The sequence below is a fragment of the Anarrhichthys ocellatus genome, unplaced genomic scaffold, assembly GCF_004355925.1.
Source record: "Anarrhichthys ocellatus isolate YVR2014 unplaced genomic scaffold, GSC_Weel_1.0 scaffold42, whole genome shotgun sequence".
Taxonomy (NCBI): Eukaryota; Metazoa; Chordata; class Actinopteri; order Perciformes; family Anarhichadidae; genus Anarrhichthys; species Anarrhichthys ocellatus.
Window position 1 is genome coordinate 1,773,584 of NW_022280072.1, and position 16,485 is coordinate 1,790,068.

At 45.6% G+C, this 16,485-nt stretch overlaps 1 protein-coding gene across 5 annotated transcripts in view; it reads left to right on the top strand.

Annotated features, from left to right (window-relative positions):
* The window catches only part of suco (SUN domain containing ossification factor), a 39,642-nt gene extending 23,173 nt beyond the window's left edge, over window positions 1-16,469 (top strand). For 2 of the 5 annotated variants that reach the window (XM_031868239.1, XM_031868242.1), the window contains 18 exons: window positions 427-538; window positions 1,025-1,152; window positions 1,364-1,431; window positions 1,522-1,629; window positions 3,121-3,226; window positions 5,126-5,146; window positions 5,435-5,490; window positions 6,554-6,645; window positions 7,066-7,131; window positions 7,785-7,868; window positions 9,480-9,561; window positions 9,753-11,150; window positions 11,261-11,348; window positions 11,441-11,545; window positions 12,271-12,425; window positions 12,692-12,783; window positions 14,083-14,138; window positions 15,212-16,469. In XM_031868239.1, coding sequence (XP_031724099.1) covers window positions 427-538; window positions 1,025-1,152; window positions 1,364-1,431; window positions 1,522-1,629; window positions 3,121-3,226; window positions 5,126-5,146; window positions 5,435-5,490; window positions 6,554-6,645; window positions 7,066-7,131; window positions 7,785-7,868; window positions 9,480-9,561; window positions 9,753-11,150; window positions 11,261-11,348; window positions 11,441-11,545; window positions 12,271-12,425; window positions 12,692-12,783; window positions 14,083-14,138; window positions 15,212-15,802 — 3,408 coding nt within the window. In that variant the 3' untranslated portion in view covers window positions 15,803-16,469. The remainder of the gene's footprint in view (window positions 1-426; window positions 539-1,024; window positions 1,153-1,363; window positions 1,432-1,521; window positions 1,630-3,120; window positions 3,227-5,125; window positions 5,147-5,434; window positions 5,491-6,553; window positions 6,646-7,065; window positions 7,132-7,784; window positions 7,869-9,479; window positions 9,562-9,752; window positions 11,151-11,260; window positions 11,349-11,440; window positions 11,546-12,270; window positions 12,426-12,691; window positions 12,784-14,082; window positions 14,139-15,211) is intronic. The other 3 variants (XM_031868240.1, XM_031868241.1, XM_031868243.1) reach the window with 3 other exon arrangements.
* Window positions 16,470-16,485: the final 16 nt, after the last annotated feature.

The window sequence follows — 16,485 nt, forward strand, 5'->3', positions numbered from 1 at the left end:
TATGTGTGACTCCTGAATAACGGTGTTTACATAATAGGCCGTCTAAGTTGGTGGATTTTTAGGCTCAGACTGGCTTGCGAGGTCCAAAAGGGTGCTTATATAATCCATCACAATATTATTCACAGCTCAGTGCATCTCAAAGCCTTAGTGACTAGAGGCTAGCTGACTACGATGCATGTGTGTTGGATGCTGGTGGTCATAGCATGCAAATTCATGTAGTGGCTCACTGATGCCAGGACACAAATAATCCTATTTAGCAATATTGGATTACTTTACAATGGGCTGTACTTTTTCTGTGTTAAGATATCAGCATATTCAGGGCATTAGGTGATTGTAGTCGGATATAGATACAGTTGAACTTTCATTATGGGCCGGCGTGTGTGCGTGTGCGTGTGTGTGTGTGATTCACCCGTCTGTGTGTTTCAGGCAGGGCAAGGCAGTACTGCCAGAGAGACTGATCCCTCAGTTCCCATCAAAGAAGACATCCCCACCTTCGACGAGTGGAAAAAACAAGTCATGGAGGTGGAGAAGGAGAAGAGTGAGTGCATACATTATTAAAACACACATTTAGATGCACGCACACAAATGGAAAAGGGAAACGTCACATCAGCAGCTAAGTGCTTTGAGTCCAGAGGCTTTGCTCCACGGCCAGCTGGAAAACTCAGCGGTAGATGATGATGTTGATCTCACTCTGTGACACGGGCCCTGGAGAGGCCTCTGTAGACAAAGGGAGGCCTTCACATGTCAGTGTTAATCTACATCTTATTGCTTATAGCTTATTGCATTTTTACATTGTCTTCCTCTGTCGTCTCTCTTTAGCTTCCTTCCCTGTGTTCTATTCCCGTCAATCTCTCTCACCGTCTCCCTCTCTCTTTTCTGCACGCCATGTGCAGTGGTCAGCGGAGCGTGTGCTCATGTGTAGTTGCGTAACCTCTCTACTTGTTCCTCTCAGGCGACACTCTTTTGTTTGTTTTTTTCTCCAGCGTCTGTAATGGGCCTAAAATGTATCGCTCCCTGTGTCCAGGTCAGTCTCTTCATACCTCAACCAGCGGCAGCCCCCATCCGGTGAAGAAGGTCCAGAAAAACTTCAAGAATAACTACGCCTCCGTGGAGTGTGGAGCCAAGATACTCTCTTCCAACAACGAGGCCAAGGTTAGACACCGACACACAGCTAAGGATGCAGACTGTCCGACCGCCGTCTTTTATCAGAGGGTGGATGAAAACAAAGTTTCCCTTTAAGTTAAGACATAAAGCTTCACCTGGGACAGATGTTATGTAGTCTTATGAGCACTGAAATCTAAAACGTGTGATGCTGATGCTGCTAATTCTCTCTCTCTCTCTCATTCTTCCGTCTCGTATTCAGAGCACTTCAGCTATTCTCATGGAGAATATGGACCTTTACATGCTGAATCCTTGCAGCAACAAAATCTGGTGAGTGAGCCAACACGCACTACTGGTACACTGACGTTAGAGCCGCAAGTGTCGTCTTTTCACAAGCGTTCTCTACTCGCCTCCATCCAGGTTTGTGATAGAGCTCTGTGAGCCCATTCAAGTCAAGCAGCTGGACATCGCTAACTTTGAGCTCTTCTCATCGACACCTAAAGACTTTTTGGTTTCCATCAGCGACAGGTAAAGTCACACGGTTCAGCTTCAACAAGTGTTAAAATGCACTGATGTGTTCTCAGAGGCATGTGGTGGGTGTGTGACGAACAGAATGTGTTGGGCTTTGCAGCAGGAAGCACAGGCATCCAGTCTAATTTATTCTCCTGCGTTTGATTAACAATTGAGTAAATAGGGAGGAAGAATTTCTGCATGTAATGGCCTGGTTTATTGAAGAACAGTTGAAGAAAACAGCAGCTCAGCACCTGTGATTCAAGTCATTTGTAAAGCTCAATATCATAAATCACAGAAGGACGTGGATATCCAATCAGTGTTGATGGTAAATGTAGTCCATTGAAGCAATAAATTCCTCACTGCCTGCTATGTTGACCCAGAAATCTGAGTTCACAGCTGCTAAATCTGTAGTTCTTTCTGCATCCAGCGCCGTCATTTAGTGTGACAGGGAAGTAGTTGGGTGAAGGGAGGAGCTACAGGAAGCCATTTCAGCTTGGATCTGTAGTAGGCGGGCTCTAGATGACTGTCTAAGCCTGTTGTAAATAAAACAAAAACAGAACTTCCTTGTTTTCATCGCTTGTATTGCAAACTAGCTATGTTACGGACAGAAAAAATGGCGTCCCAAAATATATATGCGGAGGCATTTTACAGTATTTCAGCTGACTCAGTTATTCAGCCATATCAGAGTAATCGGCCTCAGAAGTGCAGCGAAGCGAGGCCGAGGCTGCATTAGCTGTGCAGAGGACGAGACCGTCGGGGACCCTCCCGGCATCAGACGCTCGTGCGCAATGCATCCTGGGACATGTAGGCACTGCTCCGCTGGCAGGAGAACTCTGCTTTCTCGGTCAATAAAGCACGCACTGAGGAATTTATTGCCTCAATTGACAACATTTACCTTCAACACCGATTGTACATCCACAAGAAATTTTTTGACAAAACATGCAATAGATGCATCTGTACACAATAACCAACTTAATGAACTGAAAGTAAAGACATTGTAGATGGATTACAAACATATACGAAGAATAGATCCGAGAGGATGTCAAGCAGCTTATTGTGTGGTGACAGAAGAGTATCGATGAAAGGAGTTACTGATTGTGGGCGATCATAAAGCTAACTGGCTCCTCCTCAAACAGCATCATATTAAACCACCAGGACTGGTTCACATGACTGGTTCACATGACTGGTTCACATGACTGGTTCACAGGACTGGTTCACAGGACTGGTTCACATCGTCTTCTTCATCTGTATTATCAGCTCTAGCTTTCAAGCTTCTAGAGCTGGTGATGTCCGAGTCCTGGATTTCACCGTCGGGATTTATTTCCAGCCTGATCTCGCACCACATCTCATACATTCCACCCTCTGGCATTTAGAGACAGACCTCCAGTCACACGGAGCACTGTGGCATTTACACAGAGCCTTTGAGAACATGTCGAATTGTGTGTTGAAGTAAACTGTAGCCCCTAAAAAAATGCTCCTCTTGCTTTTCTCTTCCTCTGTCTGCAGATATCCGACCAACAAGTGGGTGAAGCTCGGTACTTTTCATGGCCGTGATGAGCGCATAGTCCAGAGCTTCCCACTGGATGAGCAGCTTTATGCTAAATATGTGAAGGTACTTACTTTTCCTCTTCCTCCTGCTGTAACAGTACATTTATGTCTCGAGGAGAAGAGCGACAAAACAATGGATTTATTCATCCTCGGTAGTATTGTATAATATATTGCAGCTCCTAGTTGATGAATACACAGCACACACGGACACATGCTTCATATCCGTGGGTTAAAGCTGTATTTAAAGCTCAGGGGACTCTCTTATGACTTCATGGTAAGTTAGCCATCAGCGCTGCCTCCAACCTCCTCCCTTCACTGGATGAAGAAATGTGACTCCGTGTGTCCATGACAGAGTTTCTCTTGTAAGAGCTGAAGGGTAGATACTTATTACCATCGGGTTGGTTTGTATTTGAGATTTGGGTGTCACAACCTGTCGGCTCAAGTTGGTCCAAAATCTGACAAATGTTGCATACAGTCTGGAAATGAAATCATTGGGGTGTGACGTTAAAGGATTACAATTGTTTGTCTTATGCTAAAGTCACTTACATGAACATACGGAAGCCCCGAGAGGCAAACAAAAAACTCAAGATCCCTTTTTTAAAGTCTGATCTTAATTGTTTTCTCTCCTGTGTTTGTGACTTAAGAACAGGGACATTTTTCTAAGTTAGGTTTTTATTCATCTGTGAAGTAGGGGCCAGTTGAATTTTAATTTCGCCATGCACTCCAAACACAAGGTATTTACATATATCTTTATATTGTGTGTTATCAGGTTATCTAAATCCTCTGGTTGTATAGAAGTCTATGAGAAAGTGACTCTACTTCTCTCTTGATTTATTACCTCAGTAAACATGAGTTTATGGGCAAAATCTCTAGTTATTAAATCTTGGTCCATTTAGAGTCAAACAGACCATAAAGCAGGCTTTGCTTTCGGAAGATGGTGCCAGAGCTGTATATGGCGTCTCTACGTCAGTCCTCCACAATCCAAATACGGTCACTTCCATTCACTGGTGGCAGAAAACCAAGATGGCGATAGCCAAAATGCCAAACTTGAAGCTTCAAAACCGCACACCACAAAGCGATGAGTGACGTCACAACGACTTGGTCCACTTCTTCTACAGAGCCTTTGGTGCACTTTAGCCTCCTGTGGCCAAAATGAGTATTACATTAACAAATAACAAAACCTTTTTCCCCACCTTTTTTCACAAATGAATGAAAGGGTAACGTAGAAAGAGTAACTGGCAAAACTATTCTTTTCACACACGGGAGTTAAAACAATTTAGATCAGACTGAGAAAATGGATCACCAGATGGTTTTTCCTCTCTTTCCTCTCAGGGCTTCTGTACTTGCAGACGTTCTTGCTAAGATTAATTTAAACTTAAGACTTTTAAACCATCTCTACATTGACAGTGTCACCCAATGCTAGTGACTGTGCTTTTCTGAGCTGTCTCTCCCCTCACACTTCTACCCACAGTGTTGCTCACTAAGTATTCACTCTGCAGACTTGTTAAACAGTTGATTAATGCTCCGATGATTATCCTCTTTATGTGGCCAGTGTGGGTGTGATGTGCGGGTGCTTCCTGTGATTCATGTGCTCCGTTATGAAATTATTTTAGTATATTATCTGAGTTTTGTCTGAAATGTTTCAGGATTATCTGCTTTGGTTTCACTGATCTAAGCAGCTGGAAATGTCCCATCGTCATGTTTTACATCTGCTTGTCCGTCTGTCCCTCTGTCTTGCTTGTGATTCTCTCTAATTGCTTGTTAGAAACCCTCTTTCTAGTCCCGTCCCTGTTTCAGAACAAAGATCCAGCAGAGTACCGGCAGTGTGTTTGTCTCATCAGAGAGCCGGACTGTAACCAAAATGCTGGACTTGCTTTGTAGCTTGAATCAGTCTTCACTGATTCTCTTTCTTTGTTTTCTTTCTCTCTCCTTCTGTCCTTCGCCTGTCTTCCTATCGCATCAGATGTTCATCAAGTACATAAAGGTCAGCACTCTTCTCTCTCCGTCGGAGGTTGTGACGTGCTGTGAAACGCACTCTTTGTAATGGTCGAACACTATAGTGGGTGTGCTTTGGCAGAGCATCGTCTTTAATGCATGCGAAAGATCTTAAACAAGTAAAACATGCACATAAACCACATCGTCACCGCTTGGCAATCCTTGTATTTGGTGGATTATGGGTGAATAGAGCGGGCACTCATATTAATTCATGCGTTATTGGCATTGGTATGTGAATGATCATTTTAATTTATCACTTTATCCATTTTCCCTGCAGGTTGAACTCCTCTCACACTTTGGATCAGAACACTTCTGTCCACTCAGTCTCATCAGGTAAGACAGTAAATGGCTCTTCCCAATTTCCTTTCTGTCCCTCTGCCTTTTCTTCCTGATGTCCTGACTCTAAATCGGCATTAAAGGACCAGCGTGTGGGGTTTAGTGGCATCCAGTGGTGAGGTTGCAGACAACCAGCTGAATACATTTCTTTGTCTCTTCAACGTGAAAACGTTAAGTCTCTCTAGAGCCAGTGTTTGGTTTGTCCATTCTGGGCTACCGTAGAAACTCAGATGGCTCTGTGGAAGATATAAAGGACTTGATCTAAGCTCATGAAAACACAAAGATTATTATGCTGTATTCACACTACGAGTGACAAAGCTGCAAGTCACTTTCAATGGCCTCAATTTCCTTCAGCGCTCTAATGACGCGGCGAAATCGTCAACAATCGCTTGTTTGTGTTTCACTATTTCGGGTCCCCTTCTCTCTCTCCCCACAGTTCCTGTTCCGCTCTGTATAAAAAAATGGAATTAAAACATATTCTTGCTGTTAGCTACTTCCCAGTTTTATTTAGCGACATAACTACGTCAACGAGCGTTCGAGTAAAACTTCAACAGCGACTCGGCCAGGATGCAGCTGGTCGTAGTGTGAACAAAGCTTTAGTTTCAGGTTATACACTAATTAAAAAATAATCATGAATATTATATTTATTCTAATATAATTCCTTTAAATCATACAAAGTTAAATCTTGGAACTATGATGTATTTTCAGTATCAGATTATTGAGCTGGCTGCATGTTACTCGTCGACGTGTTTGCCCCGTTCACATGTAAGATTTGCTCCAAAGTTCAAGCCGTCTCTTGCACTGTGCTCACACTTAATCTCACAAACAGCCAGAGGAACATGTACCTACATGTCATCGGGGGGCTTGTTCTCAAGGAACTGCACTTGGGGTTCAAAGGGGCTTTAAAAGGGTAAAGTTACTTGAGATAACATTTGTCTCCAGATCTGATCTGAGCAGCGTGATTTTAAACAGCTGCCTTTCCCAAGAAACATTCACCCTTAACCTTTTCCGTGTATAGGTTTGTCTGTGTAACGCAGTACGTACGTGTGTTTCTTTGTAGGGTGTTTGGTACCAGCATGGTGGAGGAGTACGAGGAGATAGCGGATTCCCAGTACCCTTCAGAGAGACTGGAGTACTTGGATGAAGACTATGGTATGATGGTGACCCGTTACGTCTTTTAATGGGACGTTTTTAAAGGATATCTTGTTCATCTTCTTTGTCGAGACCGGTTGCATATTTACCATTTTACTCCCAGAAATGGATCAATGCACTTACTAACATGAAACTACATTTAGCTGCCTCCCCTGGTAGAACAATGCATGCTCTGCAAATGACTGGACTACAAAGGACCCTGAGAGAAGAGTCAAATTACATTCTTACTCACCAACTCAGTCACCAAGTACCTTGTGCTGAAGTTAACTATATCAGCTGGCTGAGTTCCCTTCGTCGACTTCTTGTGATCTTTTAAAAAATTCCATAAAAGCACAAAAATGTTAATTTACAGTTGAATGTTATTTATTTGTATTGTGTGTATTTTGCTAGATATAACCTGCAGTATGTCTTCTTCTCCAGATTATCCACCTGGCTACCAACCATCAGAGGACAAGGCCTCTAAAAACCTGCTTGGCTCAGCAACCAGTATGTACACACACACACACACAACATGCATACACACGTATAGATTAGCAAAGACTCATTCACAGCAAATAAGCTACAACAGTAGTTTGGATGTTTTGAGGTTCTCCTCTACAGTCAGGGTTCTACTACAGCAGATGAGTTTATAGAAACAGACAGGAGAACCAGTACGGGAGCAAAGTAATGTTCTGCTGAGGACGTATGTTAGACTCCTACAAAAGAAGGTGCGAGCACGCTGCCTCCTCGGTTAGTTTGTGTTGTTGTGTGGCCCTTTAAAAGCCCAAAGTCACAAAATAAAACTAACTAATCGATCGAAACTCCTCTACTGTAGTAGAACACTGACTGTGGAGAAGAACCTCACAAACACACTTCTAAACATCACAACTATCCTGTAACATCGTAACACATTGCTAAATATGATTTTAAAGGGCTAGAAGTAGGGACTTTTTTTCTAGACTTTTACTTTGAAAAGGCCGAGCAGGGAACGCTTCCTCAACACGTGTTGGTCCACGTGGTGCTGCCTGTCGACGTATTTACCAGGAACCTCATGCCTTTCAACATAACGTGTGTGTGTGTGTGTGTGTGTGTGTGTGTGTGTGTGTGTGTGTGTGTGTGTGTGTGTGTGTGTGTGTGTGTGTGTGTGTGTTTTCTTTCAGATGCCATCCTAAACATGGTAAACAACATTGCTGCAAATGTGCTGGGCGGCAAACCAGAGCTGGAGGGTGGAACGTTAACAGGAGGTACTCATCCCTCATATGTGCTCATATCTTTACTCTGTTGTGGGATTAATAAAGTTCCATCTCATTTTAGCTCATCTTATTTAATCCACTAAGGCCTTCCTGTTGCTTTTTTTCCCATTCTGCTTCACCTTTCATTTCCACAACTCCCTCTGTGGCCACTTCTCTGAAGTTCCATCTAAATCCTGTTCTAAAGTGGGAAGACATAAATAAAACCACTGTGGTCTGTGTTTGTTGGATTCTGCACCATGTTAATAGTACTGATTATGATATTATAATATATCCTTGGAAATCTGAAATTTATGCATAGTTTGCAGCAGAAATTTCCACACGCTGAGTTAAGTGAACAATGTATTTTATATTTCTCTTATGGACGAAGTCAAACTGTCAAAGGCTGCAAGCCTTCTCAAAAGTGTAGATTTCAGAGACGCTTGACACACAGTAACCGGCTTATTTATATCTTAAGAGATGAAAGGCTCGTCATTATTACGTCTGTACATATTCTTTTATCAGTAACAAAAGGCCCTGACGTGCACTTGCTTTCATTCTCTATGAGCAACCTTATCACAGCTGAAAACCTAGTCATTGAAATGGAAACAAACATGTCAACATCGAAACATGCAAATATAGCGGATGGAAACATATTTAGCAAATAAACATTGAGCTCCCAAAAACAACAGATCAAAAGGTTCCACGCAGAATTGATGGCCATAAGAAAAGATTCATTCAACTATATAAATACTTTATTTTGGCAATATTACAGAACACTAGTTGGTGTTTTTCACATTTTACGCCACAGAGACTGTTTTAGAAACGGCATTTTCCTCTTTTCTTGCGCTCTGCTCATTTTCACTCTGTTCAGCCTCCCCTTCTCTCCCTCTCTCTGCCTCTAACCGCCGGCCGGTCTCGTCTCCCCACATATTGTTTAAATTAACTGCCTCTAAATCTGGGTCACTTTATTCCCTTCTCTACAGTGCGAGCATATGCGTTGCTTTGAATGTCCATGTGTATGTTGAGCGTGGAGAGCCAAGATGTTTATTTGGCTGTGGGCGGGACATCTCTGCAGAACTTTGGATTTCTGTGTTTGACTTGTTGGCAGAGAGGAGCGTAGATGAATTAAGACTGAGGGGGGGAGGCTATGACGCCAGGCTTGCTCCTTGGCCTGCTTACCCCACAGAAAGCTGCCTCAAAATCACTCCGTCTCTCAGCTTTTCCCCTGGGGCATCGAGTTAAAGGGAAAACTGGCTTTTTATGAGCTGCCACAAAAATGAAGCACTCTATTGAAATGGAAGTCCACAAAGTCAGCATTTGACTTTTTTCTCATAGGATGTAACTCCATCCAGTTCCAGTTGTGATTTCCACTTAGACCCATAGAGTAAGCAGGGAAGAGCTGATCCAGTTCAAACTGGACTCGACCGGTTCACAGTATTTATGGCTCTCCCAAACATGCGCTTGCCAGCCAGACTGAGAAGCAGAAAAAGTGTTTCTGTTCTACTGTTTGCCTCCTTCAGCCACATTGGATTGGGGGGGGGGGGTTTGGGGATTTCTGTGCACTCTTAAATAGTATCAAAGTGTTATTAAATTAAAGTTAATTGTTGTGTTTTCTTTTCTAAGTGCTAGATAATATAACAGCAGAGGGGGATGAGAAGAAGGAGAGCGCAGAAGATATGCCTGACACACCTCAGGACTCCGTAATGTAAGACCAATTAAAGATGATCGATGATAAACCATTATGTATGTGAAGTGGTTTCTACCTCACAGAAAGATGAGTTAAGCTAGAATACGACTAAGTTGGGATTGTTTTTTACATCACTTTTCTTCTCCACAAAAACACAAAAGTCTCTGTTGATATGCTCCTAAATTAGTGTGTGTGTGTCTTTGGTCCAGACTGGAGCCGGCAGAGCCAGAACACCCTGCAACCCAAGAGGACTCTGCAGTCTCCAGTGACTCTTCCACACCTTCCCCCTCATCCCCCGACTCCCAGGAGGACAGAAAGATTGTCACGCTGGTGGAGGAGGAGGAGGAGGAGGACGACGACGACGAAGAGCCCCGACAGTCTACCGTCACCCTGATGGAGGAGGAGGGAGAGGAGGAGGAGGAGGAGGAGGAGGAGGAGAAGAAGAAAGAGGAGGCGACGCGGCAGGAGGCGGACAGGAACCAGTGGGAGAACCAGACCTACTGTCCTTTCTCCTCCTTCTCGCTGTCTCTGTCTTGCATGGCCACCCTGCCGGAGCTGCTCCACCGCTGGTGCTCCGCCAGGCTGGCCAAGGAGCGACTCCGCAGCCTGAGGCGGAGGCAGCTGGGCGCTCAGACGCACCCCGACCCAAACACCCCATCCCTCACATACACCCCCCCGCCGATCCCTGCACCTGTTCCCACACCTCTCAAGGAAGCCCTCCCCCTCGCAGAAAAGGCTCCAGAGCCCAAGGTGCCTGTTCAGGGCCTAAGTGAGGGAAAAACCATGGGTGAGGTGCACACCACGCATCCAAACGCTCACATCCCCGCTGAGGCACACACTCCAGAGCTCAACATCCTCCTAGAGCCAAGCAGAACAGCCACTATCCCTCCTCACAGCTTCTCTGACGCCCACGGCTCCCTGGCGTCGCCCACCCCATCCCACGAGGAGGAGAAGCAGCTCCCTCACATTAAAGACGCAGCCATTGACCCCGTCCCCACCCCACCCCTCCCAGCTGTCACTGTCCCAGAGACGCAGCAGGGCAGCAGCGCCACCCAAGCTCTTACTGGCAGCTCTCCCACACTTGCTGTAGCTTCTGAGACGGCCTCTGCCGGTGCTGTGGTTCCCCCCGTGAAGGAGCAGCCCGTTCAGTCTCTTCCCACTGCATCAAGGCCTGAGGACCTCCTCCCCCCTCCAACTGAACTACCAACAGCTCTCCCGCTGACTGACACCCACACAGACACAGTAAAGTCAGGTGCAGACGGTGGGGACTCTCAGAGACACAGTGTCCAGGCCTCTCAGACTCACGGGGAGCAGGGGGACTCTCTCGCTCCTACCGGGGAGCCCCACCGGGTGGAGGACGCGGTGGACGAGGACCTGTTGAGCACTAACGGGAACGTCCACCGGACAGCCACGGACTTCTATGCAGAGCTGCAGAATGGAGGGGAATATAACGGCGGGGCGATGCTGGGGAACGGCATGTTGTTGAACGGCGCGGTGCACGGATCCAACCAGAAGGAGAGCGTCTTCATGAGGCTGAACAACAGGATCAAAGCCCTGGAGATGAACATGAGTCTGTCAGGCAGATACCTGGAGGAGCTCAGCCAGAGGTAAGCCACAGGACACAGGGAGCCTTTTGAAGTGTAGCCTAATAACTACATAGCACTTCTCTCAAAACTGTTGAACGGTTCCTTACAAGGTTGTCATTTTTGCATTTCAGATACCGTAAACAGATGGAGGAGATGCAGAGAGCGTTCAATAAGACCATCATCAAACTGCAGAACACCTCCCGCATTGCTGAGGAGCAGGTCAGTTTACACGAAGGCCATGAGAGCAAGAGTCATCGAAGCGTAAACCGTAAACTAGTTGTCTGATAGTACGAGTAACTTGTGCTTCTCAGGACCAGAAGCAGACCGAGTCCATCCAGTTCCTGCAGAGCCAGCTGGAGAACGTCACTAGGCTGATGCTCAATCTCACCGCCACAGTCGGCCAGCTGCAGAGAGAGGTACCTGTAACCGCTGTATTGTCTACAACTCACGTAGTGCTCACGGTCTGTTTATCGTATGCGTTTAGAGAGTTTGAGCTCAATAAACGTGGTAGGTTTCCTGCTCGGAATGATCTCAGCAACGATGTGTTTGATGTCTTACTGAAATTGAGCAGACGACATGGAACTAGTGCTGCACAGCACATCTGTGGAGTTGAACAGGGAAATGCTAAACAAACATAATATGTGACTCGTATATTAATATTTAAAGAACACCCAAATAACACAAAGAAACCAGCCGATGGAGGTAGAGGTACAAGCTTTCTGTTTTTGTCAAAGGAGTCTGGTTTTGACAACAGCATCGGAAGCTTTCTGATGGATAAATACTTCATACAACCCCACTTAAAGAAATCCAAACTATCCCTTTAAAGCTTTGTTTATGGTTTTTAACCGGCTAAACCTTCAGTCTGAGTTACACTCGTAGTCTTTTTGATTCTTCACAGTTCATTTTGTTAGTACGCTCTCTGGCGTTTCGGAGATTAATGCAGCAAACAGCACATAGAATATGAACGCCTCCGTTCATGCTCGGGGCTCACGCGACGTCTGCGGAGGCTCTCGCTACGGCTCGCAAAGCTTAATGTATTTTATATGTACTGTATGTGCACAACATTGTGATCTGTTAAATGTCTGACTTTCAGACTTGCACAGCATGTTCACTGTCTCCCCGTTGAACTGCTCCTCTGCAGGTGTCTGACCGTCAGAGCTACCTGGTGGTCTCTCTGGTTCTGTGCCTGTCTCTGGGCCTCCTGCTGTGTCTGCAGTGCTGCCGCAGCTCCTCTCCAGCCCCCCCTGCCACCGCTGCTGCCCTCCCCAAGAGCAACCACTACCCCAGCCCCAAGAGGTTAGTCTCTGTCATACACACACACACACACACACCACATATGAATAGGGCATTTTGCGCCTGTAGGCTTGGCTTGGAGTTATTTATAATATAATTGTTCTCATCTCTGTCATCTTAAAGCCCTACACCCACTTTTTAAATGGAACGTATTGCGTAACTTCACGTGCTGTCTGCTTGTTTAAGGCAGTCGCTCCTGTCCTGCCACTAACTGTAGGAAGCTTGACGACGTAAACGACTTAAATGCCAAATCTAATTTTCCCCGTCAGATGCTTCTCCTCCTATGACGATATGAGCCTAAAGCGCAGGGTGACCTGTCCGCTTGTTCGCTCCAAGTCGTTCCACTTGTCCTCTACAGAAGGTAAGAGCCACTTCTGCTAAACACACACACACACGTACACGCACTTTATAGTTAAGTCTCTCCTCCACCCTGCCCTCTCTGTTCTTCTGTCTAGTGTTTCTCCCTCTTCTTTTGTCATTGAAGCATAAAGCAGCTTTGAGGCTTGATACTAGTCATAGCTCATTGAGCGCTGCAGGGATGACGTCGTTTTAAGTTGGCACCGTCCTGGTTCCCTGACAAAAATCTGGATTAGAGCAGGAAATAAGCTCTGTGGGAAACAAACATTTAAGATGTTAACATGTTTTGTTTAACAGGATAATCTTCACAAATGAACACCACCTTTTAATGATTTTTGAAGCGTAAATCATCAAGTAAAATGCTAACATTAGGCTGCATGACTTTCACGTCACCACCACTAAACTAAAGGAGGACTAGTGCTCTAGTGAGGACGTTCAGTCGTCTCATTTAGACACTTGTTAGTAACCGCATTGTTAAAGAGCCTCGACATTCACCAGAGGGTTTTCGTTCTCGTGTTAACCACAGTCCTTACTTCAGGCATCCAACCACAAACACTGTCAACAAACCCGTTGACTTCTAAGATCGAGGAACCGGATGTGCACAAATATGCTGACGTATTTGGGACTCATTCCTGCAGCACTCGATTGCAAAAAGAGCTTCTTTTTTTTTTTTCAAGCTAGCTGCGTCAGGCTGCTGCAGCTTTTACTGCTCAACTGCCCACCTCCACATCCTATCCCAATCCCTCTCCAGCTCTCATTCAGTCTCTGCTGTTTCCTCTCACACATGTTGCCTCTGCTCAGTGGCTGAGATATGCCCGGGTGTTGCCAGTGCAGCGAGCAGCACAAGCCGACAGGGAGAGGCTGGTGCAGGCAGTAAAAGAATGAAACCTAAAACTCCCCCTGCTGTTCATTATCCTGTGTGTGTGTGTGTGTGTGTGTGTGTGTGTGTGTGTGTGTGTGTGTGCGTGCCCTTGAGGCTGAGAGGCTGTCATTGCCAGCTTGTGGCCACATGCAGACACGAGGAGTGTAATAATAGAGCATGGTGCTTCGCTGGCTCATGGTAGACATTTGCAAGTAGTAATCGATAATAAATTAATGCTTTTTCTGTGATTTTAGCTTCACCCTAGTTGTTTGTTTTAGTCAAATCACTTGTGTACAATAAGCCATGATTATAATATGGGTTTTTTTTGTTGCCGTTGCATCTTTTGATAAAACTACTTGCAAGGTCACTTCATGCTTGTTACATGTATGTATTCCTATTTGCCATTCCATCATTAACCTGGCCCCTCTCTGCCCTCCCCAGTAGGTCCCGATGACTTGTACATTGTAGAACCTCTAAGGTTTTCTCCAGAGAAAAAGGTACAGTGTCTGTTTCCAACTGCTGCTGTGGGCCGTGTCGGCCGCCTTACTTTTCAAGTGCTCTCTGTGTGTTTCTTTGTTGTTGTTGTTGTTGTTGTTTTTTCTAGTGTCAGTCAGTCTGTACTATAAGTGTGCTAGAGCAGAGAATGGCTTCTTCGTCAGTCGATGATTCTCTGTGGAGTAGCCAAGATAAGGGAGCAGCTGAACAGTGTTAAGATTCAGCCCACTCCAAAGGCCTGTTAACCACTTCTCTGCAGACACTGTGGGCATTGCAAGTCCTTCAAAATTAAAACGCGTCACAACGCCTCCTCTCCAGTTAAGACATTTGATGAGGTGATTTAAGCGTGGTTTATTGTGGACTTGTATCGTAACACAGCACTGATCAGTATAGAGACTTTATTTAGATCAGGAAAACGTCTTATAATATTTCAGGGTTCCTATATGTCCTGGAAGTCGACCAATTTTCCTGTCATGGAAAATTAGAGAAAAAGTCAAATTTCCTGAAGATTGATTTCAATATCACTAGTCTAGTACTAGTAATATTCTATATTGTAGGGCTTCCCAAAACAGATATTACCTTCTGTTTAAGACTGTATTAATGGTCAAATGGTAGTTTATGGACCAGAGTATTTTGGTTCTGTTATGTTACTCCTGCATAGTAGTACATGCAGATTGGATGCGTTTACAACTTAAGTGGTCAAAAGTCTGAATAATATGTTACATTACCCTATATATTAAATGTAACTGTGGTAGTTCTTATTATCTTATTTTATTCTATGATCAATTTCTAAGCCCGTAGGAGATGATTTTATAGATGAGTTCAAAGACTACACGTCTTTTACATCAGACATCCACAGAGAGGAACGATCTCTCTAGAGAGCGTGGGAACCCTCTGACTAGTTTCCTCCAAATCCCAGATTCCATCACTCCTGTGAAACTTCCCCACCCTTATGCGACCGTAGTGTCGAGCACAAAAGTGGTTAATACGCCGTTGCACTATTGGATGCTTCTTTGCGTTCCCTGAATGTGTTTTGTTTTCATCATTCGCTCCTCCTGTCTTTGTGTTCTTGTAGAAAAAGCGCTACAAGTCAAAGTCGTTGGACAAAGTTGAGATTCTGAATCTGGCCGATCCCTCGGCTCCGCTCACAAACGGGGGTCCAAACTGCAACGACTTCCAGCCCTGCCTCCCTGCGCCACCTCCCCCTCCTCCCCCAACTCCCCCAACTCCACTACCGCCACCCGCTCCTTCTCTCCCGGCGCCTCCCCCTCCTCCCTCCACAGAGGTGTCATCGCTGCCCACTTGCACCTCCAAAGAGTTCCCCTCAGAGACCAGCAGCTGCAGCTCGTCCACACACTCCGAGGAGTCCTACACGAGCCGCCTCCCCCCTCCCTCCCCCGTCCTCCCCTCTCCCTCCCCCGTCCTCCCCTCCTCTGGTCTGTGCAATGGACTTCGCCTGCCTTTCTCCCTGCAGCAGCATCCCGCCAAGTCGCGTAAGGAGAGGCGCTCGGTGAAGCGGCGGAAGTCGCTGCAGACGGAGCTGCAGTTCCCTGCCATGCAGGGAGGGGGCGTGGCCTCTCTGCCCAGCCTGCAGCAGCTTATGAAGGGAAACAAGGACATCAGTGTCGGGACCATCAGGGTGACGGCGGTCACCGGACACGTCTGAACACTCACACTTTGACACAACTTTCTATTTCACACACACACACACACACACACACACACCATAAAGGTAGCAGATGTGTGAGGAGGTGAGAACTAACTGCAACCCAAAGAACCACATTTCCCATGAGCACCCAGGCGCACCGTGGAACTGAAGTGGCTGCGGCGGCAGTAGCTCGACATCATCCGGTCCTCATCCACTCCTGTCAAAGAGCTGTTTACGGTTACGTGCCTTTATATCTGTTCTCTACCTTTTTAATGCTAAACATATGAAATTTAAAGACACTGTGGTGGAACATTAATACAATGTGGGTTTTTTTTTTCTTAATGGATAAGCACATTGTCCCATGACAGTTGAGTACCAGTAAATTTTTATCCCACTCATGAGCACAGTGAAGAGAGGTGCTGACCTCAGCTCTACGTTCCCACACAGGGGAGGAAGTATTGGGCTGCTCTGTAGGATGAAATGTGTCGTCGTGAGAGAGCTGTGAAGCGTGACAAACTCATCTTTATTTCCTTCTGTCTTTCATTGTCATTCATTTTTTATCCATTCTGTCTTCGTATTGCATCCTTAAACTCCTGCAGGTGTTTATGGGACCAGAGCGTTCATTTTTCATTGTACACCAGACGCCCTCTCGCTCTCTCTCTCTCTCTCTCTCTCTCTCTCTCTCTCTCTCTCTCTCTCTC